Raw genomic sequence first — 27,734 nt, 5'->3', positions numbered from 1 at the left:
CCAGCCATTGGGCGCGGGACCCAGACGTCCCCGGCGCCCAGCCCCCATCTCCACGCCTCCCAAGCGCGCTCCGCTCTCGGGACCGCACTTACCGGGAATTCGCCGCTCGCGGGCCGGGCTGCCGTGCTTGCCCGGCGTTGCGGGAACCCTCGGGCCGCCGCCACCCCAGTGGCCCTAGGGTTGAGAAGGCGGGGCGGGGGACGCGCACCGTCTTCTCCACCCTGACCGCTCTCGACCAGGGTCGCCCCCACCTCCCAGAGCTCGGCCTCTCGGTGCGCCTGTCCCAGAGTCGCCTTGGCGCTCCCTCTCGGCCCGGGGCTCTACGCCGAGGGGTCGCGACGCAGACACGGGGAACCCTGAATTCAGGGTTATAGGGCAGTTTGGCGCCCCCTTCTTCTGCGGGGCCTGGTGGGGAGTGGCGGAAGTCAGCTAAACCTGGTTTTACAAGGACTCCAGCCCAGGTCCCGATCAGCCTGGACGCTGGGGTGCGAAATTCCCTTTCCAACCCTCCAGGGGATGTGTGAGTGTGGGTGTGGGGGGTGTTTGACCGAAGTCGGGAACACCGGCGACACTTTTTTTTTTAAACAAAACTTTATTGGTAATAGTTTTCAAATATGTTTACAACAGCACACTGTTCAAGAGGAAGTCACGTCCTTCCCAGCACACCGGTTGAATCACCCTGCGCCCACCCGGGGCCCCACCCCAGGCCTGAGAGCTCCTCCTGGGATGGGGAGGTTATGAGAGGAACAGATTTGGGGTTGAAGAGGGCCTCCCCACTTTTCTATTAAAAGAGAAATGCACAAGTGGGGGAAGGGGTGACAGCTGACAGCTAAGCAGAGGAACGTCCAGGATGACGGGGCGGGGGCTGTTGGGTGGATAAAACAGCCCCTCCCTAGCAATCCTGGCCTTGAACTGGGGCCACAGAGGCAGAGTGGGGCTTTGCCTTCTTTTGTGGGGGGCGGAGGAAGGGTTGCCTTCCCAACTAAGCTGAGAGGAGGCTGGACATTAAAATCTAGCTGAGAATAAAATTAAGATGTTTGGGGAAGTGCTGCTGGGAGAAAGACCCTGGGCTTGGGGCTCCCCCTCTATTTTTTGGGGGACAACTCCTCTTTGGCAGGGAGAGGGGCAGCTGCTCTGTCTGGGTCCCAAAGCCCAAGGGTAAAGAAAGGTCTGTTGCAGCTGGAGTAGGTAGGGGATTTCTAAAGGGGCTGAGACCCTTACAGGCTTGTTGGGGGGGGGGGGGCGCAGATCAGCAGCTTGGGGGTGAGGTTGGAACCCCAGCTCTTTCCTTTACAAGTCAGTCTGCTTCCCAGCCTTGTTAAAATGGATCTGGGGGGTGGAGAGATGGGAGGGGAGCATAGGAAGGTGGGAGGGAGGCACTGGTGGAACTTAAATAAGTTTGTAAATTGTATTTTAAAAAAAATTCTAGCAAGTAGCCCATTGCACATGTTACTAAAATCTCTCCATCCCAGGCAAGATTCCTTTGAGGGGAAGGTTGGCCATTCTTTTCTCCCTTATCAAGTTTGCTGGTGGTTTGGTGAGGAAGGTAGGGAGGGAAAGGGGCTGGAGTTAAGTTTGGGCCCCCCTTTCCACACCCTGTCCCTGGATACACTAGCAAGACCTGGTCTGACTAGAACTGAGACACATTTAAAACAGGCAGAAGTGGGCTGGGGTGGAGGAAGGCAAAAGCATCAGGGAGGGCAGGAGGGCGAAGGGAGCGATGGGGAGCAGCTGGTGTTTCTGTCCCTCTGAATATCTGGGCTTCCTGCTCCCCTACCCAGGAGGTTGAGGTGGGGGTGAAATTAGATGCAAGGAACTCTGGGGCCCTCTGGCTGTTCGATCCAACCCTCCCACCCACCACCCACAAAAAAAGAAAGAAAACCCTTGGGGGTACAGGCACACCCCTAAAACTCAGAAAACTCCTTGCCACACTTCTCATTGATGGAGACTCGGATCTCTTCCTCTTCATAGTCGTCAAAGTTACTTGTGTCCCCAGGGCCTTTAAACTTTGGTATGAAGGGAGCTTCCACCTGGAGAGGGGTCAAGAACCACTCAGACCTCAGCAGTCAACATAATCCTCGTTAAAACGATAAATACAAATGGCCTAACATTCATGAGATAGTTTACTGGGATAGCCAACTCACCAATGGGGAAATGGCTTTCCAGAGAGGAGGGTCTTCTGCCCAGTGACCCCACAATCCCATTTCTAGACCTCCATTGCTCTAAGCTGTCCCAGCTAGAATGACCCAGAGCCCCTGGCCCATTTTCAAATTCTTCTCCCCTTTCCATCTCTCCACTGGCAGCCTTCCCTGGCTCTTGGCCTGCCCCCAACGCCCTCAGGATACCTGGAGAGGGGCCCCACCTTCCTCTGGTAGATGGCAATCCAGTCAGTCGTGGCAAACCATTTGTGGTTCTTGATGTCGTTGACCCCGTTCTTGAGGTTCCCGAAGCGCTTGGTAAGATCCACCTGGAGGAGGTTCCGCAGCAGATCCTTCAGGTCAGAGCTGAAGTGGGACGGGAACCGCACCTGAGGATGGGGGTGGGGGTGACACAGACAGGGTTGGAAACCGGCCTGGAGCTTGAGGACCCGTAGCACTGCCTTCGCTACCCAACAGTCCTATGGGGCAGAGGACCATCTTGAGTGTACACTGGAATCCTATCAAAACAGGTAATCAGGCCTATTGGAGTTTCTGATTCAAAAGGTCGGGGCTGGGGCCTGCCATCTCGAGCTGGTTCCCCGGCTGTGCAGTGGTGCTGGAGAGGCGGCCACCTTGAGACCGATGCTCCAAGTGAAGTGCTATGTTGGCTCCCATTTTAGAGTAGAAACTGAGGCTTGGAAGGGTAAAACAGCTTGCCCAAGGTCACACAGAGGAGCGGGACAGGGCAGCTCCATCTTGGGTCTGTCAGACTCTAGAACTTGCATTTTTAGCCACTGCTTCCTAAGGGGCTGGCATCTGGAGACATCTGGTCTCTGCTGGCATCTGGAGACTTCAGAACTACCCATGCTTATGAGAGAAATGATTTTTTTCTATTTTTCTCTCTGCATTGCTATCGCTCTTTCATTCTTTAAAGCTCAGTTCAATCTTCCAGAAACTCTCCCCAGACGCTCTGAACCCATGGCTTCATAGGCAACTGTTCATTGGATTCAAAGCTACAAGAACCGATTTCCAGCACTGCTCTGCCTCTTACAGGCTGTGACCTTGGCCATGGCCTTTAACCTCTCTGGGCCTGTTCCTGCCTTTCTGGCATGGGGCAGATATCCCAGGGTTGCATGAGCGAGATAATACTGCAGAGGGTGCGTGGGAACTATGAAATGCTACAAAGGAGTTATGCTCTTCTCTTCCCCGCTGGAATCTTCTATAGCTTTTTCTTTGTTTTCCACATTCCCACTTAGGGCCATTCTCTTGGCAATTTCTATTTTGACTGGTGGCAGACACCTCATCTTTCCCTTTTTCCTGACCCCATTAAGCAGCTGGTGATTTCTCTCAACCTCTCTGAGGGGAAGGTGGCTGGTTCCTCAGTTCTCTGGTGGGTAAGATGAGGCTCCGAGGGGGAAGGCACTTGGCTGAGGTTTCAAAGCCAAGGAGTGGCTGAGCTGGTGGGACCTGGAGTCGGGTCGACCTGCCCAGGCCGAACCAGGGGTTGCTTCCACCATTTCCTGGGCCAGGTAGAGGGACAGAAATGTCCTCCCAGCGAGATGTGAGAGCTGAAGACAAAAGTGGGGTTCCCAGCCTCTCTTGGGCCCTTGGATCTTGGACCAGACATATCTACTCTCCACACCTTAGCTTCCTCAGTCCCTCAGAATGCTGGGTAGGACGGAGGGGGTGCACTGGTGTAGTGGCCGCTCAGTGCACTCTGTGGACGCTAAATCTGATAGTTCCCTCACCTGCACCCCCCGAGTTATGAACTCTGCATCTGAGAAAGGGAATATGGGCCGCACACCTCCAGTGAGTGCCCAGTGGGTCTGGGAACCAAATTATAAGCGTTTCTGCTATGGAACTTGTGGAAACTCACACTAAGGAGTATGACTAGGGGCAAGTAGAGCCTCACATAGGGCAGGGCAAGAGTGAGGCTCGGGGTTTTGGAAGCTGTTGGGAGGTTGGCACTGTGGGTCCAGACAGCTGGTGAGGTTATGTGAGGTGTTCACCTCAGCATGGCCGATGCACCTGGCTTCACTGCCTGGTTTGACTTTATTAACTTCTAGATTGTTCTATTAATGGTGGGTAGGGAAGGTCTGTTCTGGATGGAACCCCTGCCTCCAGGCCTCACCTTCCCAGAAACAATCTTCTCGTAGATCTGAATGGGCTGGTCAGCGAAGAAGGGTGGGTAGCCAGCTGCCATCTCATAGATGAGAACCCCCAGGGCCCACCAGTCCACAGCCTTGTTGTAGCCCTGGAGTGAGAAGGGGGTGTGTGATGAAGGGAAAAGGGTGAGGAGGGGGCATGGGCAAAGTGGGACTCAGGGAGGGGTAGGGAGGAGCCTACTTTGCTCAGAATGATCTCAGGGGCCAGGTACTCGGGGGTCCCACACAAGGTCCAGGTGCGGCCCTTCACACGCTTGGCGAAACCAAAGTCTGTCACCTGTGGATACAAGCATGGGGTTGGGCGACAGAGAGTGAGAGAAAGTCTAGGCTACGGTCACCTGGGGATGTCCCTTGCCCGGCCCGGGAGTCACCTGAATATAGCCCTGCTGGTCTATGAGAAGGTTCTCGGGCTTGAGGTCCCGGTAAATGAGATCGAGTGAGTGCAGGTACTCGAAGGTCAGAACGATCTGGGCGGCGTAGAAGCGGGCATGGGGCTCACTGGCGGGGACAAGTGGAGAGGGGATGGGTGAGCATGGGGGGTGCACCCAGCAGGACCCACCGACACCCCAAATGGTCTAGCAGGTGGGCCTACAGAGTGGCCTCCAGCCCAGCTGTCCCAAGCAGGTAAGATGAGCAGCTTCACTCATACAGAGCTCCAGACTAGAAAGAGCCCAGGTGTCCGTCCACAGGAGAACGGCGCCACAGACCATGACAGGCTCCTCCAATGGAACACTACCCAACAACGCCCCAGGACAAATGATGAATACGCTTACAATGGTGGCTGCATCTCCAAACAATTATGGGAAGAGAAAGAAGGAAAAAAAAACAAACCTGTGTGATGCCATTTATATTAAGCCCAAACCTAGAACAAACCCATTCTATGGCGTTTAAAGCCAGAGGGACAATTGCCTTTGTTGGGGTGGTGATCCGCCAAGAGAGGCATTTGAGGGAATTTTCTGGGGTGATGAAATGCTCAGTATGGTGTTTTGGGTGGTAGTTACACAAATGTATGCAACTGTGAAAACTCACGGAAGAGACTATTGAAGACCCGTGCATTTTATTGTACGTAAAATGCATGGCTATGTGCATAAACAAAATAAAACAATAGCATAAATTCAAAAACTGCATAAAATCGCCAACTTAAATGGCGATACCTAAGTCACCATATTTGTTTTGTCTCATGGTGGTTGAGCCATTGCAGATTCCTCAGCTCAGGGAGTAAGAACTCACAGGGACCTGGAGAGGCCACCTTCATGTCCCCAGAGGGCTTTGTTGTGTGACGTCACCTGTGGACATCCCCAGGCCTGATGTGGCTGCAGGGGGTTCACTCACCTGAACCTTCCGATCCGCCGTAGGTGTGAGAACATTTCCCCACCGGGCACATACTCCATGACCATGTATAAATTTGAGTTGTCCTGTGGAGAGCAGCAGCTGATTAGGGCCCTGTTCCCCAAGCCCTGGGCCCCACCCAAACGCCCGGCGCCCTCCCTTGACCAGCAGGAGTTCAGAAATAAGGTGACAATACCAATCTAGGCTCCTATATGAAAGCACATGCCAAGCACCAGGCACTGTGCTCACTGAGCTACCTGTCTCATTTCCCTCTGTCCATGAGGAAAAAGGAACAGTCACTATCTTGCTTGCAGGGGTCGGGGGGGGGGTGGTAGGGGAGGTGAAAGGGAGGGCTGGCTACAGAAGCCTGGGCTGGAGAGGAGATTCCATGGCAGCTCATGTCTGTGATTGTCCTGAGCAAGGCTCTTGGGCCATAGTTTTGTCATCTGTAAAATGGAGCCAGGATAGGCTACAGAATTTGTGCCCCACCCCCAAATAAGAGTGTGAGTCTTCCTGCTAAAAAAACAATTATGAATTTCAAGACGGCAGCAGTAGAGCATGACACCAAGCATGGGTCCTTGAGACTGCCTGGGTGGCAGGTCCCAAGTGGACTTTCTCAACTCTTGAAGTCCGGCTTAGGCCAGCACCCAAAATAGCTCACACAGGGAGCTCATCGTGTGTTTAGAATTGTCACGGCAACCTTCTGATCCCCAGTTTACAGATGAGAAAACTGAGCCTTTGGGCAGAGAAGCCCCTCGCCAGGGTCAAATGGGCAAGGGGTGCTGAGCTGGGACTTGAACCCAAGCCATGTACCAGGTTTTTATAAACAGAACAGTGATTTTGAGGGATGTCATCCAGTTTGAGTGACACAAACACCCAAGTAGACAGACCTAGTAGTTGAACATGGATGTATCAGAACCTCAGGCTGCCCGCACCCCCCATCAGTGGGTGGGCCCACCTTCCAGGGCAGCCACTGGGTTGTCCTCAGCCCCCAGGCATGGTTTCCCTCTTTTCCCCTCTGTTCCCTGACAGCTGGGACCCAACACAGTGACCCCGGCCCTACCTTGAAGGAGAACTCAAGTCTGACAAGGAACGGAAAGTTGACAGCCTGTAGGATGCGCTTCTCATTCAGGGTGTGCTCGATCTGTTTCAGCTTCACCACCTGTGGGTGGGAGTGGGTGGAGAGGAGGAGGTATGAGCAGGCCCTCGTCCCCCTGGCTCCTGGAAGTCGGGGAGCCCAAGCTGGACTGGTTCCTACAAGCGTTTGTGGCCTGTGGAGCCCTGGGTGGGGTGCTGAGGATGCAATAAGAAGGCTGAGGCTGCCTGTCCCCATACGGCATGCAATTCAGCGCAAGAACACACGAGTCCCAGGGCCTCTCAGCCCAGAGCGATGAGAGCCATGACGGGGGAAGCTTGTGGCCTGAGGATGCCCAGATGAAGCACAGCGCCAAGTCTGGGACAGGGGTAGTCAGAGAAGGCTTCTTGGAGGAAGGGGCAGCAGAGCTGAACACAGAAAGACATGCAAGAACAGTGCCCAAAGAGTAGGGGGTTTATAAAACACTTCTCTGCATCTAGAGTACCCCTACACATCCAGCCAAGCCACAGGGTAACTCCTCCTCAGCCCTCAGCTATCCCCAGCCTGCGCCTCGTGCGTCATGATGGGAGCCATGAAGGCTATGTACTGTGAGCACGCCAGTTTTGAAGCCCAAGGAGGAGCAATGACTTGCTTAAGGTCACAGGCAGCTAGTCAGCAGTTGACTGGTATGTCACACACAGGCAGCCTGGCTGTTCAGTCAGCTCCGAACCCTTGTGCTGGGGCCTTTCCTGCTTTGCTCACAGCTGTATCCTTTGAGTCTAGGCCTGCACTGCCCAATGCCATTCATACTAGCTATGTGTAGCTGCTGAGTGCTTAAACATGGCTGGGAGCCTGGGGAAATGAGCTGAAAATTTTAAATATCATCCTGGCTTGTGTGGCTCAGTAGACTGAGCACTGGCCTGTGCGTCAAAACATCACAGGTTTGGTTCCCATTCAGGACACATGCCTGGGTTGTTGCCAGGTCCCCAGTTAGGGGCCGTGCAGAGGCAACCAATTGATGTGTCTCTCACACAGTGATGCTTTTCTCCCTTTCTCCTTCCCATCTCTCTAAAATAAGTAAGTAAAATCTAAAAAAATTTTTTAAAAAAATATCTAAAGTGAACATTTATAAACTAACACTTGATATAGTTACTGGACAACTTTTAAGTCTGTCTAGAACAACTGGGGCTATGCCAATCTGTTTTTTTAACTTCTCTACAACTACTTGTCTTTCCAATGAAAATTTAATATCAGAACACAGATACATTGTAAGTGTAAAATGCATACTAGATTTCAAAGGCTTGGTATGGAAAAAAAGAATGTAAAATGTCTCATTAATGATATTTTACATTGGTTACATACATTGAAATGATAATATTATAGATATACTGACTTAATTACAAAATATTGTTAAAACGCATTCCACCTATTTCTCTTGTTTAATGGGGCTTCTAGAAAATTTAAAATCATATGTAGCTTGTATGCCATTTCTACTGAACAGCATTGCTTTAGAGTAATGCCTAACATAAGTAGGGTGCCAAAAATATGTACAGAAAGCAGGTCTGTGTGAACGCCACCTCCCCCAGGAAGACCTCCAGCTTCCTGGAATACAGGTTACGTGTCTAACCCTGTGCCCAGTGCCTCATTTCCCTTGGTGGCTGGCCTGGAGGGGAACATCACGAAGGCAGCCTGGTGCCTTTCTGGTCCTCAGGCCTGCCACATGGTGGGGGCTCAAAAGTAGTCGGTGAGTGGATGGATAGGAAGGGTTTTCCAGGAAGCATGCGGGACTGGGCTGCAGGGCAGAGCTGAACTCACCTTTTGTTTGTCCAGGATCTTCATGGCGAAGTGGTTCCCAGTTTCCTTGTGTTTCACTAGCATCACCCGCCCAAAGGAGCCCGTGCCTAGGGTCTTGATTCGTTCAAACTGATCCAAATGGGCTGTATTCTGTGGGTGGAAGGGTTGGGTGAGTCAGAGACACTCCTCCCTGTGCCCTGCTGGGCCAACGTCTGGGGCATCCTCTCTGCCACCAGCAGAGGGGACCCTGGGGAGCTGGGGGAGTGATGGGGTGAGCACAGGGGGCGGAAAAACAAGATGGCGAAGGGCACATTCCTTGAGGCGAGTGGCAGGGGCCAGATATGGCCCTGGCCTGGGGCCCAGAAGCTGCCAGCAGCTGTGTGGGGGGCAGGGGCCACCGGTTGTAGGGGTAGCAGGGTGGGAAAGCCTGGCAGTGGGTGACCAGGCGCCTCTGCCCAGCAGCCCCCGTGTGGGTCTAGGCACCCCCCACAGGGCCCTAAGTCCCAGCCGTGTCACAGGGACAAAGCTGGGAGATGGGCCATCAGCTCACTCCTCCTAGGGCTCCGTACTTGGGGGGCTTACCTGAGCAGGATTTTCCCATTTTTTAAGAAAATCTTCTTTGGCTTTGGCTAAGAATTCTTTCACTGGAAGGAAGAGAGGGGAGAGTTAGATGGAGACCCCATCTCACTGGCGCAGGCCCAGGGTATTCCTGGGGAGATGCCCACTTGTAGAAAGTGGGGTGCAGCTATTTCAACCAGAATCTCATCTTTTTTCCCCACAGGGACTTTGGGTGCCCTGACTTAGTCTGAAGGCAGCCTGGCGGGGGTTGGGGGGGAGGACCCTGGTCTGGGCTGGGGCCTGGGCCCTTTACTACAGAGAGGTGGGACCCAGCTTCAGCTCTTCCGGAATGGGGTACAGGGCAACTTGGGGGTCACTCCCAGGGGTACAGAGGGTAGCACCCAGGCCAGCCCACCCCCACTTGCCCCAGTTCTGACCGACATTCCACGGCCAGGGACGACGCCAGCCGAGGTATTTATAGCCTCAGGATTTGGCTGTTCCTCAGGCCCCTTCTCTGGGGAGGCCGGTCCGGGGTGGAGGCCTCTGGGGCTCGGGTAGCAGGCGCCCTTGGGGGCTCAGCTGTCGCCTGGGTCCCAGCTGGGCCTGTTCCCACTTTTGCCAATTCAGGGGCCCTGGCTCCAGAGCTGGTTCTAGTGAGGCCTCGCCCAATGACCACTCCCCAGGAGCCCCTCAGTACCTCAAGAAGAATATCACCGTCTGGCTTCCTCTAAAGACTTCCCAGTGGACAGACCCCGAGCCTGCTGCTTTGTCTCCACTATCTCATTTGGTTAGCTCACCAACTTTCCTTTTATCCTTCTTCACATTTAACACTCTAGAAAACTGAGGCTTGAAGAGTCATTCTTGCCAGGGCTCTGAGGCGGCCCAGCAAATCAGTTAAGGGCCAGGACTCTGGGCCTGAGATCAAGCTCAGATCCCAACCTGGTCCCTGACAAACTATGTGACCTTGGGCAACTGAATTTACCTCTCTGGGCCTCAGTTTTCCTCATCTGTAAAACGGGGATAATAAATAGTAATGACCTGGCAGGGTAGTTGTGAAGACTGAATGAGTTAATTTTGGCAAAGGGTGCTGGACAGTGGCCTGTGTGAGCTTCATGCCATTTAACAGTCAACTGTTTTGCTTTCAAGTATTTAAAAAAAAAATTGAGATATAAAATACAGGAGATGCATTGAGTGCTCAAATCTTAAATGTGCAGCCTCATGGATTTGTACGTTATAGACTTGTCCTTGTAACCAGCCCCCAGGGCCAGGCATGCTGTTGTTCAGGGACCCTGCCTGTGTGTCTGCCCCATGCTGAATGCTTTCTATGCTTAAGTCCTACCCTGATAGCTGGGAGCCGCTATTACTCTCATTGTACAGAGAAGACTGACAAGGCCTGAGGTCTCCTGCCGGACCCCACTGCTCACAAAAGTAACTGGTTCACTCTGACAAGTCGTAGTGCACGAGGGTGGCCCACAGACAGACCTGTCCTTGACCCCTAATGTTCCTGGATGGTTGCTACCCTGAGGGGTCCTGTGCACTTGTACTTTGGTCTTGCCTGTCACCTGCATGTCCCATCCATATGTAGTACCAGGAGTCCCACACAGCCTTTGGGTTGCCACCACTCCTCCATTGTCCCCCAAGGCTCTCCCTTAGCGTTCAGACAGAAAAGGCTTCCATGGGGCTGCAAGAGGAGCACATGGGGGAGAGACTATTGATTGTGAAGGTTCTATAAAGAATGGCTGGGCAAAGAGAGGGCACTCAAGGAATGGTCAGGAGTCCTCAGCTGGTGCCTGGTTGGGCCACCAGCTATCTGAGAGATGTCTCTGTATCTGGGGACGGCACCACATCCCATACTTTCCCTAGCAGAATCTTTTCTGACATATACCACCTTCCCTGGGTACCTCTAAAGTACACTAAATTCTGAATGAAGATGGAGGAGATGGTTGGACCCTCTTGGAACTTTAAATTCGCCCATCCAGGAAGGTAGGGAGAAGCAGGCTTGTGAGGAGTCCAGAATGCCTGCTCCCACTTCCCCTCTCACTCTCAGCCATCCCAGAGAACTGCCATCTCCTGCTTCTCAGACTCGGGCACTCAACTAAGAGGCTCCACGGGGTGCCTTGGTCCTAGCACAGCCCTTCTCTGTCCCCTCTGGGGCTATCAGCTTGCCAGGTTTGGGGATGGGGCACAAGGGAGAGGCAGTGTAAGGAGGAACAGGCAGATAAAGAAGAAGAAGAATAGGGGGGGACCCCCAGCCAGGAGCCCCCATACTTACCTCTGCTTTCTGCCTCCTCCAGCAGAGGGTGCAATGGAGGCTGGGGGTGGAATGGGATGGGGTGATCTGGGGCTTGTCTGCCAATGCCCAGGGAGGCTCAGGGTGCTGGCTGCGGCTTAGGTGCCCAGAGGGTGCGGCGCAGGTAGCTCAAGAAACGAATAGTCAGGTGGACCCAGAGAAGTAGCTGCAGCCATAGCTGGAAGGTGGTCTCTGAGTCCACACCCTGGCCATTGCCTGACCCCAGAGCCATCCCAGGCTACACTGGGATCTTCCTGGAATCTTCTCTTTGCAGGGGAACCAGGTATATGCAGAGCTTCTGAGCTGGCTTCCTCGGGAGGGCCTCGGGGGACCCTGGAGGAGGAGCTGGTTGCCAGGGAAGCATTTAAAGGTACCTGCTCCTGGCTGGCCAAGGTTTGCAAAGGTCCTCCTTGGCAGGAGGCAGTGGCAAGATTCTCCCCAGGATATCCCTCCTGACTGGCCTGCCTGCCCCAGGAGTATGGTGCTAAAGCTAACTTCCCATTCCAGGCACTTCCCTGCTCCCAGGGTGACAGACCCTGCCCTCCCCAGTGGGTGCTGGACTACCCAGAGGATGGTACTCGATGTGCCCAGGGCAGTGCCCACTGGGCAGAGGAGAAGGAGTTAAGGTTTAAGTCCAGGCAGTAGCCAGGGGCTCCCTGGGGGCTAAAGAGGCCCCTGAGCTCTGTTAATCAGCAGAAATAGCAGCTGGAGAGACAGGCAGGGAAGGGGGCGGGGGGAAGGGTGGGGGGTTGCGGGGTGCAAGAGCCACCTTGTCTCCTCCCAAAATCCTGCTACCCTGAGAGAGAAATGGGTACATCTGGCTTTCTCTTGTTCCTACGCAGGAGCGAAGAGTGGAACGACATCCTGGGATGTCCTTGGCCTCTGTAAAACCTTGCCCTGTGCTTGGCTCTGCTCTAGGCCATGGAAGTCCAAACCGGAAACGAAAGGCTAAACCCAGGGGTGGGGGAGGGGGAGACTGCCTTTACCATCTTCTTCCTTCTTTCCAGATCCCAAAAGAAGTGGTAGGTCAGTGGCAGCTTCTCCCAGAGTGCCCAGCACCCGTGGCCCTTCTGACAACAGGAAGTGGCAGAGAAGGGAAACCCAGCCAGCTGCTGACTTGTGAAACCTGCTGCCCTGCCCATGTCTTCCACAGAGAAGATGCCAGCCTCCATCCTGATTTGGATTTGATTTGAGCTTATAAAGAGAACCCCTGACACCCTTCGAAAAGCCAGGACCACCGCACAAAGCAGGAGCCCAGCCTCAGACTCCTGACGCAAATCTCAGTACTCTCTGCCCATCGAAACCTGGTTTTCCAAGGAATTCTGGGGCAAGGGTGCCAAGCCTGGGCTGGGACCCCTACTCTGAGCTGGCTGATTCCCCCAGCCTAGCTTGGACCCCCTGCGCTGAGCTGGAATATCCTCAAGTCTGAGCTGGACCCTAATACTGGACAGGACCCCTCCACAGTCTGATGGGTCCCCATTCTCTACTGGACCATTTGACCTGGACTCCATCTGGACATCCTTGTTCTGACCTGAACTCCATCACTGAGCTGGATCCCAGCACTGGGCTGGACTATCCCACTGCCCTGCTCTGAGCTGGACCCCTGTTCTAGGTGGACTATACTCCCTTGTCTGAACTGGACCACCCATCCCCACTGCTATTTCCCAGGACCCCAGCCCAGAATTGTAAGGGAGGGGTTTCCAGAACCAACCAAAAGTCCACAGACTTTCCCTTTCCACCTGTTCCCCAAACCCTACTGCAGCCCCTCCTTGATTTCAGGGGCAGAGTGCCTGGAGAGTTGCTATAGCAACAGGGTTCAGCCTCACCATCGTTGGAGTTGGAAGCCATCACTCAATCTTCCTTTCAGGGCACCAGAACTATGGTGGCTGGGAAGGCTCAAGAGACCTGCTGCACCAACTTGGCTGCCCATTCCCAGAAACCTGCCTGTAGGGGGAGCCAAGGAGTTGTGGGGGTGGTAGCAGGAAAAGAAACCCAACCTGGGCCAATCGGTGCAGGGGAGGGGCAGGTAGGACCCTCAAGTTTCTGTAGGCCTGATTGGGCTGAAGGAAAAAGCTGCTTTAGCAAGACCCTCCTGGGCACCCATACAACTGCCAATGCACAGGTGTTTGACTCTCTTGTAATTCTGCAGAATGGGCAATTCTTCCCATCCAGGCACTTCTTGGGGGCACTTCTCACTCTTAGAACTTAGATCTGCTTGTTTCTAGGGCTTGGGGGTAGTATCTGGGGGTCCTCTTTCACCAGCCCTACCCCTTCCCCTGTGGGCCAGCTTCCAGGGGTGATTTTGGTCAGTGCCAGCCAAGGCCTGAGCCCCACTTGGCTGCCTATCCCAGGGGCCTCTTGGGGCCACTGCCCTCTCAATTTCTCCAAGCTGCTCAAAGCCGGGCGCTAGGTCTTTTTTTCTCTGCCGTCTTAGCACCTTGCCTGGGTCCCTGTCAATGGCTTTGGCATCTTTGGGTACTGATTTCCCCCACCCTACCCTAGTGCTTGCTCTACATCAATCCCTGCCCTCTTGGGTGGAGGCTGACACTGTCTTACCCCTGCACCAGACGGCAGCCCAGGAGGCTGCAAGATGCCTAACTAGTGCCTACTAAGGCTTGGGCATTCTCCTTACCCCAGTATGGCTGGCGTCTGGCAGATGAAATTCAGGTGCCCCCTGCAGGCTGGCATGGCTACTGCCCCTAACTCCCACCCCACCCCATCCTAGTAACAAGAGGGCAAATTTTGTATAACTCCATCCTTTCAGAATCAGAGTTCTAAGCAAAGAAGGGCTTCTTTCCTTATCCTATTCCTTCCCTGAGAGCCCCTGCAAGTTCCTGGAAGGAAGTGCAGCTTAGAGCACTTCCCAATATGTGACAGGGGTCCCATTGGCGGGGCAGGAAATTTCAGGGATGTTTCACTTTTCTAGTTACATTGTATTTCAATGTGTAGCAGAAAGAATATAACTGGTACTGGGCAATCCCACTATTTCATTTATATTACTGTTTAGGACGGATCAAAGTTTACATCTGAATGAAAGTCATTCAAAATCTTTATTACTGTAAATTAGGAAAATATAAGTGAATAAAGTAAAAATCAAGGAGGTAACTGAGAATGTGTGGGTTGGAAAATTCTGGGGTCCAGGAAGTTGGCTGGTAGGCAGATCTGGATGTGAATCCTGCCTCTGTGACATCATCTATGTCAATATCAGACAGTCGTTTAGAAAATTCGGAAAAAGGCCTGTTATGAAAATCACTCGAGCGGATAGATCTATGGAAATCATTTAGCCTGGCATATCCTAGATGCCCAATAAATAGTGGCCCTATTTCGCTGTGACGGTCCATTCCTGAGTGTCTGTCCTGTGTTCTGAGAGAATTAGTGGTTCCTTCTGGAGCCTCTGATCTTTTTCCCTGTGCAGTACCCTATCTCTCCACCCACTACATGTGTTTCATATGCCTTGAAAGTTTTCCAGGACTAGGTCATCTCCCCAACTTTCAACTGAGCCATTGCAATATATAGCTGCCTGCCTCCACCTTCTACCTCCTAGGCCTCACCTGCTGGGGGCCCAGCCCCTCCCTCTCTGCCTAGTCCCCTCCAAGCTCATGTCCAGGACTTTTTTTGGTCACTACCCACCTGCTCCTCTGTCATCAAGTATTCATCTACAGGCACTTGCCTCCATGTCCCCCCCCCCATCAGTGACATGTCAGCCCTCCTCATGGCTGCTCAGGGACTCTGAGTTCGGCCATTTGAATGCATGTGAGAATAAAGTCCCCTGGTTTTCATGTCCGGGTCTTTCTGGGACGGGGCATTCACAGGACTCAAGACACTGAGGTTTCAGACCAGTAACTGGGAAGGGCATATTTGGATGCGGCTTCCCTTTTCAGCTCTGACTGTTTCTGGGTAATGGGAAATGGATCCTGAGGTCCATCTTTAGGCCTGGAGTGGTAACAATTTTAAGAGCTGGAGTAATTGAGGAAGGGGAGCGAGGGCATTTCTGAAGGCATGTCCAGATACAGAATCTCTTTCTCTGATCAGCTTGAAGCAGCCAACATAATTTGGGGGCTGAAGGGGGAACAAGCCTCTTTCTGGCTGAGCCCTGGAAATGATCAGAATATGTCCCTTGGCAAAGTAAGTCATTAGATGTCATCTATTACTCTCCTCGACTTCCATCCCGAGCTCCCTTTCTCACCATTCCAGCTCAAGCTAAATGAGCTTTGTTAAACTCAGACACTCTTCATCCCCTACTTTCCATCCTCAGCCAGGAGCGGGTGAAGAAGCCCTGGGGACTGGGTGAATGACGGAGCCTCAGTTGTGAAATAACCATTTATTATAGAGGGGCCCTCCAAGGATCCTAGAGCTCACTGCACAGCAGGAGATGGAAAGGGGCTCTGAGGCCACCCCCAAACCCCAAGCTGGGAAGGAGGAAGAAATGAACCCAGCCAGACAAGCTCAAACTTGGCTTTGGACACCCTGAAGCAGTTCTCTAGGTTCATGAACAGTTTCCTACCCCAGCCAGGGACAGTTGCTTGCTGAGAGAAGAGAGCACAAGCAGAGAAGCAGAGAAGCAGAGTGACAGGATGACAGAGGGGCAGAGGGACCCAGAAAGAACCTGTCCCCCATGCCAAATGACACAGAAGGGAAAAACAACGCTGGAGGTGGCTCTGGGAAAAGCTCAAGGGGGCAGAGTGGGTTCGGAGGGGGGCTGTAGTGAGGTGAAGAGGAAAAGGGCAGGAGAAAGATGGCGGGGGTTGGAGGGGGGAGGGGTGTGGTCACCAAGTGGCCAAGGTCCCTATGGGGTGGAGACAGACCCCACAGCACTCCCAAGACTGGCAGAAAGCTGAGTCTGGGCCTGGTGGTGGGTCCCATCTATGGGAGAGGTGAGTGAGGAAGTGGGAGGACAAGAATCTGGGTAGAGGGTCCAGGAAAGTAGAGAGTGGGGTGGTGACAGGGCTCCATGTGGGGCCCCAGCGGTCATATGTGCCATGGTTGGCAGTGACAGCTGGGTGGGGGGGGCACAGTTTTTGCAGTGGGGGGCGGCCTTTGGCAGGGGGACTCCTACGGGGGGTCTTCTGCGGGCCCTTGGCCCTAACCTTGGACAGGCAGGGGGAGGGGCGCTGGGGGGTAAGCAGAGAGAAATGGGGGGCACATGGGGGAGGGGCCAGGCGATGATGGACAGGAAGGGGGCTGACAGCGCGGGTCCAGGATTGGGGTCACGGCCTGAGCACTCACCGCTCTCCTGCTCGCTGCCCTTCTTGGCGGCGGCGGCGTTGCCCATCGCGGCGGCGGCGGCGGCCGGGGCCGGTCCCGGAGCTGCGGTGCGGCGGGTGCTGGCGGCGGCCGGCGGCCCCGGAGCGCGCTGGGCGGCGGCGGCGGCAGCAGCCCCTCGGGTTGCTGCGCTGGCTGCGGCGCCGCGACCCCCGCCAAGCCCCTGCTTCCCGCGTCTCTCCGCGCCCGCCCGCCCGGGAACCTCAGCCCAAGTCCGCTGCTGCTGTCTGTCTGTGACGCTCCCGCAGCCAGCGCTCATTGGTCCAGACCTCTCTGACTGACGGCACCACGCTGCCGTCTATTGGCCCTCTGAGACCCTCCAGCGCCGGTATAGGTTGCGGCCCTGTGACGCGCGCCACGGATGCCCGGCCATTCGCGCGCCCGCGAGGCTCCTGATTGGTTGGGGTTCGCGACAGGGCCGCAGGCTCGCCCAGCGAAGCCTCCAATTGGCTGAGGTGCGCCGTCCGGCCAGTCCTCCTCCGAACGTCCAGTGTCAATCCCGGGGTGAGAGGGCGGGGCGGAGGCACAGCTTGCTGCCGGGCCGGCCGGGCGGGGCGGCTGAGGCTGGAGGGCGGCCGCGCCACGCTCGGAGGATCAGGAGGCGGTCCAGGCGGGCGCCCGTCCGGCCCCTTGCACGCCGCAGTACCCCGCCCCCGCTCAGTGCGGCAGCAGCCGCGGGCCAGCCAAGGTTGGCTCCGCGGTCCCCTCTCCCCCGGCGCAGCCGCTGTCCACCTGCCAGTGGGGGAGGGGCGCGGCGGCGCTTCGGGTCAGAGGTCATCGGGCTGCCAGCCGCCGTCATTCATAAGGCCTGGAGCACGGTAGCAGCGGCAGGCCCGGGGGCGGGGCTGGGGCTCCTGGAGGATGCGTGCTGTCTTTGGGAGCAAGGGGCATGTAGGAGGGGGCGCTTGGTGTCCATCCCGTTGCTGGGCGCCCACAGTGGGCTTGTGCCACCCGTTGAATATATTACTTCCCACCACAGCTGTCACGCAGGTACTATTATCACTCCCATTTTACAGATGAGGAATCTGGGGCATAGTCAGGCTGAGGATTCTGTCTGGGCAATGAAGAGGAAATCGGCTCTACAGGGGCAGAGACATAGCGAGATGCCCCTGCCTTCAGGGTGCCCTTTTTATACACACACAGCCTGAGGGCAGTCAGATTTTCTACTGCCACACTGGTGAGTTTGGGGCCTGATCGTTCTTTGCTAGGAGGATTGTCTTGTGCAGTATTGCACATCCCTAGTTGAGCAGCATTCCCAGTAATTTCCTCCTCCTCCAGCACGTGTGATAACCAAAACCACCTCGACATTGCTAAATGTGCCCTGGAGGGCAAAGTTGCCCCCAGTTAAGAGCCACTGGAACAAAGGCCAAACAGGAGGTAGTCAGAGGGGCAGGGGACTGACTGAGCCAGGTCTCCTTGATTTGGAGGAGTTAAGGGGTCTTAGGTCTACAAGCCAGCTGACTCACTGCTCTGCCTATAAATTTGTACAACCTGCACCCTACCCAGCTGCTCTCTGCACCCATGCTCCTAGGTTGACCATGGGGAGCGAAGAGTTGGGGCTCTTATATGAATTATGGGGAAACCATTCCAATTCTGGCTGTAGGGTTACAAAAAAAAGTTAAGTAAAATTTAATAAAAGTGTTGCTGTGTCCTTACAGTACAGTGTTAATTTTCCTGTGGGTCAAGGTTAATGTCTGAAGGAAAAAAAAAAAATCGCTGGTTATGCTCTACAACAGCTACTTTGCTTGCTTCAATAAATGAAAACTTCCTGAATCTGTCTGGATCACAACTATGCAATCAATTAAGACTAGGGCAAGAAGCTGAACAAGGAAACAAAAGGCAGTGAGTGAACTGACTGGCGAGGGTAAGAGGACCCCCACCCTATGTTCCAAGGAAAGATGGACAAAGCTGCCTCAGCCCACTCAAGATAAAAGCAGAAATAATCAGTCTAGATGAAATGCATTTTTAGACCAACCTTATTTAATATTAAAAAACCTTTAATATACAAGCTGTAATCACAACAGCATCCATGTGGCAGAGAGCATGGCAAGGGGAGGGAGATTTTCAGCGTCCCTACTGCTTCCTGTGGCTGCAATTGCTCTGTAGCCTCTGAGAGCATGAGGTCTTAGCAGAGGGCAGATCACGGCGGCCAGAGACAGGGGGGCCCTGTTGCCCTCACTGAGACAGAGCAGAGGTCGCTCCAACAGGCCATCTCCCCATAGTAGCAGCCTCCAGGGAAATCCAGATCCAGTCAGAGGTAACGAGAACGTGGTGGTTGTGACTGAGAGGAAGAGTCAACCATCATTCCTAAGTAAGCATCCTGCTGATCACACTTTTGGGAACGGTTTTCCGGGGGCTGATGGACTGAAAGACCTAAAAATCGTCCTGGGAAAAGGACAGAAATTGTGTCCGATTCCACCTTCTAAGCCAGGTTCCGAGTAACTCCAGAAAGCAGGGTGAACTACTCAGCTGTTTGGGAAAGGGAAGGACTGACAGAGCCTTTGGCCCAACAAGGCCGGAGCCTTGCCAACCACTGACCAAGAAAGCCCCAAGGCAGGCCAGGGAGGTCTATGGGAAAAGCTCTGGGTCAATGATATTTATATGGGAGCATGGTGACACAATGGCTTATGGGTGGAAGAGAGAAAGAACACAAGGAAGAGAGAATTGAGAACCGAAGCACCTGTCTTTTATAGGGTTGGAAACTAAAGGTGAGATAATCCTTCTGGGCTGAGGCTGGGAGAGACCTGAGGCCCATTCTTTCTTCAGGGACAAGTTTGAAAGGCCTGAATATAGTTGATGGCCCCAAAGTCTTCCAGATGGTCCACACAGGACTCTCAGGGAGGCCCAAACTGCCACCTCTAGATGTGCCAGGAGACGGAGTGTAGTACTGGCTGGGCCCAAGAAAGGCCTAGAGTCCCTCAGTTAGATGCAGTCCATGGAGTTCTCGGGGAGGAGGCCAGGGACACAGCCAGGGTGCCCCAAGCCCTTGACAGGGGTGCAGTTGATGGGGGGGCTGCAGCTTAGGGCAGGGTCCTGGTTCTCTATGGCCTCCAGCGTATCTGTGTTGTTGTCCCAGTTGATGTGGAAACGGGTCACCCGGGGATTCGAGGCCAAGATGTTCCGTTGGAGCTGGAGCAGGAAGAGAACATCAATTTGTCAGCATGCCCTCTCATTACTCTCACAAAGCTAGGGCACCCCTGGACCCTCACTCCAAGACCAAGAAGAACAGACCCTGCTTATTCTCTCATCAACAATATGTGGGACTCCACAGAATGCCTGTGCACCATGATTTAGGGCCAGGACCTATCTAATCTTAATTCTGCAAGGCGTGCTTCTGAGAAACAAAGACCTCTCTCTCTCTCCAGTTTTAGCCCAGCACTGCAAGATCTGAGCACTAATTGAAAACTTTAAGTGACCTTGGCTCCTGAACCCAATGACTTAACTCCCTTTATATGGAAAGGAGCCAACTGGTCTAGAGCAGAAAGTATAGAGAGACCCCACCTGAGAGAAGTCTGGCTTTGGGGGTGGGTTCTCCCGCAGCTCTGGGTCAGGGTACTCATTGTTGACGTAGTAGCCCACTCGGATGAACTCCTGTCCACGGTAGGTGCAGGTGATGAGGACCACTGTCACACCGATGGCATCGCTCTCAGGGATGAGGGATGGGTTGGGGGCATCGGCCTAGTGGAAACACATCCTAGGCCTTAGCACTGACTGCTCTGAGTTCAGTGTTAATGAATCAATAATACTAAATGAGGTATTTTAAACATACCTAAAACCAAGTTATGTATTGACTGGTTGACAAAAATGTGCCACGCAGAAACCTAACCCTGTATTTCCTGTGGGACCATGATTCAGTATTCACTAATTCACTGTTCACAACAACTTTACAGAACATAACTCCTGTGAATAATGAGGATCAACTGTGAATCAGTGGCTCATGGTAGCAGCCATGACAGAGGTGGAGGAAAGGGAAGCACTTTTGAGAGGTCAAATTTAAAAGCAAAGCAAGGATTTGAACCTGAACTTTTGACCACTAAACGGTGTGCAATTTCTAGGTGTCAAGGCCTATAAAGCCTCCTTTCTTACCTGAAATACGAACATGTGTCTCCCTGCTGGGACAGGGCCGACCAGCACCGAGTCTAGGATTTGATCAAACTCCTCACTCTCAGCTGAGCCAACATAAATGATCTTCCACTCTAGGTCTGCAAGAATGTAGGGTGTTAAGGAATTGAAATAACTTGATATAAAAAAGGCAAGGAAAGGGTCCTCTTGTCCTAGTTTTGGACAGATCCTTAATATAGTGAAGGATTCTTACTCTCAACGCCAGACATCTCCTGGACAAGAAGCTCTTACTTCCAGTGGAAGTGGGAAATTTCTCCAGTGGGCCCAGCTTTGCCAGGCGACCTTGACTCTGCATCTCCAGAGAAACTCGGGCCTCTCAGAGCCTGAGGGCAAACCTTATGGCAGAGGCTGAATTAAGACCCACGTGATGGAGCGCGCCGAGAAGGGAACAGCAGGGAGTTGGGCCATTTCAGGGCCCTGCCCACTGGGTGCTGGGACAGGAAGCAGCATCCTCTTTCACACACAGGGACCAGTGCCACCGAACTGAGTAGATCCCTCGACAACTGGGGCAGGGCAGCAGATTCCAATCCAGCAGGAGAGCCAGCCAGCAGGAAGGGGAAGATGAGGCTGCTGGGGGAGTCAGCCAGTCCCCAGGTCTTCCAGATCCAGCACCAAGTCATGACAGTTTATGGACACTGGGGCGACCGATGACTCAATCAACAAATGTGATCCTCTTAGCCCCAACTTTCTCGCAACCCATCTAGTAGGGGGTAACCCCATTCCTGAGTATGTTTGGGAGAGATGAAAGGCAAAGTGCTTAAGGAGACCCTGCCCATCAATTACAGGAAATTCCCAGTGACCACTGCCTCTTGCAAAAGGTCCAAGTGTATCAGGGGCAAGGTCACGTTAGTACAGGGAAGCTTGGCAGGAGACCTGAAAACTTATTTTAGGTTCTCTGAAATTACACAACCTACCACCCCGGCAACCGGGGGAAGTTTCACAAGCTGTGATTTTCACAGGAAGCAAACGCTCTTGGAAGCTGCCCTGTTGCTTGGTCCAGTGTCCCGCAAGTGCATCCAACTTTGGAAGCACATTGATGCAGGGCCCCAGCTAATGAAGATGGTCACCTGAGCCCTGAGTTCTTCCTAGATACACTGGCTTCCTGTCCCTTTGCAGTATCACCCAGGTCTACTCAGGGCTCCCGGGCTCACTGGGGTTCAAACTCTTAGTCTCTTGTTATTAGCAGGGAGGATTAAGTTTATTGATTTTTTTGTTGTTACAAGTAGTAACAGGACTAGTCATAACATGTTTGGAACAAAGAGAAAATTAGCTAGCTGTTCTCACCTTTTTCACACAGGTCTAGATTTTGGTTATCTTCCCTTCTGGCCTCTCCCCCATCATCAGTTGGAATCACATGTATGTGCATTCAACTGATGTGCTGGGGAGGGGGAGATATAAAGGAGACTGAAAGAGAGCAGGCTCGGAGCATTCCACAGGCACTCAATGTTCAATACTGTTAGCAAAACCTAGCCAAAGACTGTGTGGGTGCTGACAGGAAAACACACTGCATGGGTGACCAGGCAAGTGGGCCACAGTGGATCCCTCAATACTGGAGAAATTAACCAGAGAATTAACAGAGGATTAGAGAAACACTGACTCAAGAGTTGGAAGAAATAATAAAATCATCTACAGGAGACAAAAGATAAAGACCTAAAAATGGAATCATCTTAAAGTTGAAGTTTTAAGTGACTTCAATTTTAATGTAATTCCTCTTTAGAATTAGATATGGACTATCAGCAACCAATACAGCACAAACTCACTCCTATGGAACACAGGACACAATTATATACATGTAACATGGGTACCTAACCTTTGGGACAATTTCAAAGTAACTCAACCACCTTACATTTTGTCTTTATACCCTAATTTAATGATCTAACCACTGTACAGGATGTTCCTCTACCATGTATGAAAACGAAACCAAAACCAGAGGCATGATAAAAGACTTGTAAAATACCACTGTACTTGAACTAGCTGAGAAACCTGTTCTCTGCCTTAAAAAAAAACTTATCTAGTAGGTCTTTTTCTGTGTATCACTTTATCTTTGTTCATAATCACACAGATGAACCTTGGCCTGACCACAGCTGTGGTTCAGAACATTTGGCCCCATGACTTATTCAAGCAGTGCCCGTTGAATTTCTCAAATAAATGGGTGGTGGTGAGGGGGAAACAAATCTAATGTGTTAATTGTGGATTAATTTTAGAAGCATCTATTTCCAGATGCTGAGGAGAAAAGAGAGCAAAAGGGGCTTGGAGCCCTTTGGAAATGAAGTCAGTTGACTGACTAGGGTTTAGGGGTCTTGTCAGATCTGCAGTTGCTGGTATTGAGATAATAAGACCCTGGCTGGTGTGGCTCAGTGGATAGAAATAATAAGACTGAGGTCTCTCCAGGATCTGAGACTTCTAAATCCAGGCCCACTCCATCTTTTGAGAGGCAGGCAGGAATCAAATTCTCTCTGCTCTGTGGGAAGAGGCAGAAACCAGGTTGACTGATTAGAGTTGTAGAGAGCCCTAAAGAGAAAAACCAGAGTCTGGATTTCCAGGCCAGAGTTTGCTTTTCAACTTGAGTTTCTCTGAGCAAATGCTTTATTGTCCAGGTGTAATTAATAACAGCACTTCCTTTTGAAAGTCCTGATGTAGAAGGAAATTCTATGATCAGTTCTATTTATGTTCCACTTCTAAAACAAAGGATGCAGTCTTGGTTGGCTGACTCAGTTGGTTAGAGCACCATCCTGATACATCAAGGTTGCAGGTTCAAGTCCTGGTCAGGGCCCATACAAGAATCAACCAATGAATGCATAAATAAGTGGAACAATGAATTGATGTTTCTTTCTCTTGAATCAATAAATTAAAATAAAAAGAAGTTTAAAAGAAAGGATGCATTCTTCTTTCTCAAGGGTTTTGCAAAGATAAAGAACCCCGGACCTCAGAACTCAGAACAAGCCCTAGTGTCAATAATGCTACCAACCGGCTATGTGACCTTGGAGGAGTCATTCTGTTTCTCTCTAATAAAATGTGATGACCAGCAGGGTTGACTTTCGACTTCTACTCTGACCCTATAAACAGATTAGTAAGGTAACGGGGCAGGGGTATTTCTAGGAATAGAAGTAATAGATAATGACCACACAACCACTTTTAAATGGAATGAGCACAAACCCGCTGATTGAAACCTGATCCCCTGCCATCTGGGACTGTGAATCCCTTAACCTATTAGCTCCTTATATCAGCTCCCGGCTTTAAAATTAAATGTTATTCCATAGTGATATTCTACACTTAATTTATTTATACTCTGCATTGTTGCAGGAAGAGTTAGTCACAAGTAGACTTGTAATTTAAACAGAGAAACCAGGGAGAGACTGCTCAATAGGTCCAGCCTAAGCACACAAACATCTCCAATCATATCAAACCTAAAATAATCCAAGTGGCTGGATTTGCAAGCAAACTACCCAACTACCACCTAGAAGTGCTAGTTAGTACACCCTTGCTTTATAGACCTCACCTTCTCAGCTGCTGCCTCTTCTCTTTTTAACTGTCAAATGGAGAAATGGTCTGATGGAGTACAGGGATACCTCAGAGAGATTGTGGGTTCAGTCCCAGATCACCACAGTAAAGTGAGTAGTTATTTATTTATTTATTTTTTTGCTGGTGAGGGTCTTGCCTTCAATTTGTAAAAAATGCAACATCTGTGAAGTGCAATAAAACAGAAGTAAGCCTGTATTTCCTCCTGAATCCCTGGGCGACCTTAGGTTTTTGGATTTTTATAGACCTTTCCTTGAAAGGTCTTTCCCTCTTTGTGGTTCCCATCTTTTCATCTGTGAGATGAGAGCCATGTCTACCTTTATGAATAAGCACATCTGTGAAAGCACTGCGGAAAATATGCCCAAAAGGTTGTGACTCCAGCTGATTGTTTGAAGCTGGATACCAACGTAGCTCAGCCCAGCCCACCTACCCTCTAGAATAGGCCAGACCGTTAAAAGTGCTGGAGGAATCACTGCAGTAGGTCAGAGGGGACCTGGTGAGCAAACAGTGGGACCTGGCTAATGCTTGCTTGGCTAGACCACTCTTCATATTTGAGTGTGTGCATTGAAACCCACAGTAAGGGAAGAGGGAAGAACTGGAGCTGGGGAGAGCAAGTTATCCTCAAAGACTAGGAAAAGGAGGAGGGAAGCCAGGTTCTAGGGTGCTTTGGGGAAGAAAACAAAGTGGGTGGGGTTGTTTAAGTATCAGCAGGTTGGGGAGGGGATTATTGGGAGACAAATAGGGAGGTGGGGGTGAGTGAGGTATTGCCATGGGGAGAGTGAGGGTCTTTCTCCACAGGGAAAAAGGGTGATAGGAGGGCCTTGACTGGGAAAATTGGGAGGGAGCTTGGGACAGATGCCTCTACAGGGAAACTGGGGGAGGAGGCTAAGGTTTCCATAGGGGCAATGGGAGGGGGCTGGGGATTGGAGTCCCCTTAGGAAAAAAATTAAGTGGAAGTGTCTTGCCAAAGGAGAGGGGGCTGGTGGAGAAAACTGAGTAGCTGTAACGTTAATATAAAAAATCTATACCGAAATAGAAGATGGGGTGGCTGAGAGTATCCGCAGGTTAAAGAATGGCAGCTGAGCCCGGGCTTGTGTGGCTCAGTGGATTGACTGCCGGCCTGCGATTCCCAGACAGGACACACGCCTGGGTTGTGGGCCAGGTCCCCAGTTGGGGGCGTCTGAGAGGTAACCACACAATGTTTCTCTCCATTTCTTCCCCTCTCTCTAAAAACAAATAAAGTCTTAAAAAAAGTTTCCTCTCTTTATTTAAAGAATGGCAGCTGCAGCTGAGAAGGGAGGGGGGTGGGGATGATGAGGTCTCAGCTTTGGGAAACGAGAGTATCCGTGGGGAGGGGGTTGGGTTGGCCCCGGGGTGAGACTGGGGCTGGTGGGGAGGGAGAAGGGAGAGATCGCGATGTGGGAATTATTTCACGGAAGAGGAATGGCCGCCAAGGTCTCTATGGGAAAGTCTGGTTGGCCAGGGGTCCGGGGTGGGGGGTGGGGGTAGGGTAATGTCCACACAGGACCGGCCTCACCGTCCGCCAGAGCCTCATTGCACTCGAAGCTGATCTCGAACCGGAAGGGGCTGTGGAAAGGGCTCGGATTCTCCAGCACCGCTACGTTCAGCACCGACACTTTGGCCATCACCTCGCCGGGCCACGGCTGAAGCCGGAGCCGGGGCGAGCCCACGTCTGGGTCCTGTAGGGTGAGCGGGACAGCGTTACCGACACAACCTGCAGTCTCCTCAGTCCCGCGGACTGAAACGCGTATACAGTCCGCGCGCCTCCTTCAAATAGCCGGGCGCACTCTCTGCCCAATCATCGTAAATGCTCCTTGGCAGCGTGAGCACCCCCTTAGCCAATCCTGAAGCGCTGGGCCGTGAGCGCGGAGACTCCCCGGACCAATCCGCGGAGCTCCCTCTCCGGAATGTGCGAGAGAGGCGGGACCATCTCTTGGCTACTTTGGGTGTCCACAAGAAACCAATCCCCAGCGTCTCAGACTCGGTTATCAAAGGCGAGGGTAGGCGGAGTCAGAGCGCGGGCTTACTGTCGACCAATCCCGAGGGTTCCCGCACCGACTTGGCCCACCCCTCACCGAGCTTTTCTGGAAGACGCAACCGGCGGGGAGCAGCGCCGCCAACTGCCGAGCGGTGGCGCGCGGCGCTCGCTCAAGAGGGCGAGAAGGGCGGGGCTCGAGTCCGCGGTGATTGGCAGGTGGGAATGGGGCGGTGATAAAGCAGATTCTCTGAGAGGTTCATTGGCTGGATTAGCCTAGGGGCGGGAGGAGAGGACGACTCGGCTGGGGATTCGTGGGAAAGAAGTGAAAGTCGGCCGCCGGCGCGTTTGAACCGGGTGTGAAGAGAGAGAAGTGTTTGCAGCATCGGCGTCTGTCCGCAGGTGAGCGTTACCGGGAGCCTGTCTGCGGGGCTCCTGGCCCCTCAGGCCCAGAGGCCGCAGAATCCGTTGAGAACGTTGTGAACGTTATAAACGTTTGACTCACCCCTGAGGGGAGACGACTGGCGACAGTGGGGCCCAGGCCCTGGGAGTCTGTCCTGATTCGAAGCCCGCCGTCGCCCCTTCAAGGGCCAGCGGGAGGTGTCAGGTGGGCAACGCTGTAAATGGGAGTTCGAGCCCGGCCTCTACCACTCAGCTCGCGAGGCCACGTTTTCCCGCTGATTTAACAGGGCTGTGAAAATACACTGACCTGACTCGTGACTGCATAATACATCTAGAAACTTCTCTCCACCCACGCACCTAGCCCAGCCAGCGTTGCCCACTGGCAGGAAGACTCCAGGTGCCTCCGCATCCATTCTCTGCTTCCACCCACGACCAGTGGAAAAATAAGTTACATACTCAACTTTACATTTGTTTAGTAACCCCTTTTTAAAAATAAGTTTTAAAAAAGCAGATGAAGTTAGTCTTAATATGTTGTATTTAATCCAGTAGTACCAAAATATTTCCAAGAGGTGGTAGGTATAAAAAATACAAATGAGATAACTTATATTTGTTTACTCCATACTAAGTCTGCGAAATCCTGTCCTTTTTATACTTACAACGACGTTTTCATCAGAAAGAGTTGGTCTGACTTTAAGTTTCATAAAACATTAAAAGTTAAAAATGTAGATTTCCATGCCCAAGCCTTCCTGACATACTTAAGAGTTTCCCATGAGCTCAAATGCATTTTTTTGAAACAGATTTTACCTATTTACTTTTAGAGAGGGGGCAAGGGAGGGAGAAAGAGAGGAAGTTGCCTCTCACAGGCCCCCAACCCGGGACCTGGCCTGCAACCCAGAGGTGCCCTGATGGGGAATCGAAGTGGTGACCTTTCAGTTCACAGGCTCTCAATCCACTGAGCCACTGCCACATCAGCCAGGGCGCATTTTGGCTTTTTAAAAAAAATTTATTTAGAATATTTATTAGTTTTTAGAGAGGGGAAGGGAGGGAGAAAGAGAGGGAGAGAAACATCAATTTACACAATGGA

The 27,734-nt window shown here is 52.4% G+C and overlaps 3 protein-coding genes across 3 annotated transcripts; all 3 read right to left on the bottom strand.

Annotated features, from left to right (window-relative positions):
- Positions 1-572: 572 nt before the first annotated feature.
- Positions 573-16,836, bottom strand: PRKACA (protein kinase cAMP-activated catalytic subunit alpha). The gene is made up of 10 exons (XM_054562238.1): positions 16,576-16,836; positions 9,084-9,145; positions 8,523-8,651; positions 6,696-6,794; positions 5,636-5,718; positions 4,675-4,801; positions 4,485-4,580; positions 4,270-4,392; positions 2,363-2,527; positions 573-2,030 (listed from the first exon to the last, which is right to left on the bottom strand). Exons 1-10 carry the CDS (start codon positions 16,619-16,621, stop codon positions 1,905-1,907), a joined length of 1,056 nt encoding a protein of 351 aa, XP_054418213.1. The 5' UTR covers positions 16,622-16,836; the 3' UTR covers positions 573-1,904.
- On the bottom strand, positions 11,345-11,581 carry SMIM46 (small integral membrane protein 46). Its single transcript, XM_054562240.1, has one exon. The coding sequence runs from the start codon at positions 11,579-11,581 to the stop codon at positions 11,429-11,431; it is 153 nt and encodes a 50-aa protein (XP_054418215.1). The 3' UTR covers positions 11,345-11,428.
- Positions 16,837-19,490: 2,654 nt separating the features above from the next.
- Positions 19,491-25,898, bottom strand: ASF1B (anti-silencing function 1B histone chaperone). Its single transcript, XM_054562025.1, has 4 exons — positions 25,790-25,898; positions 20,698-20,813; positions 20,113-20,289; positions 19,491-19,740 (listed from the first exon to the last, which is right to left on the bottom strand). Exons 1-4 carry the CDS (start codon positions 25,896-25,898, stop codon positions 19,534-19,536), a joined length of 609 nt encoding a protein of 202 aa, XP_054418000.1. The 3' UTR covers positions 19,491-19,533.
- Between the last annotated feature and the right edge of the window lie 1,836 nt (positions 25,899-27,734).

The sequence above is a fragment of the Pteronotus mesoamericanus genome, unplaced genomic scaffold, assembly GCF_021234165.1.
Source record: "Pteronotus mesoamericanus isolate MK-2021 breed Mesoamerican mustached bat unplaced genomic scaffold, CSHL_Meso_final scaffold_636, whole genome shotgun sequence".
Taxonomy (NCBI): Eukaryota; Metazoa; Chordata; class Mammalia; order Chiroptera; family Mormoopidae; genus Pteronotus; species Pteronotus mesoamericanus.
This window is presented reverse-complemented; position numbering and strand designations above follow the sequence as displayed.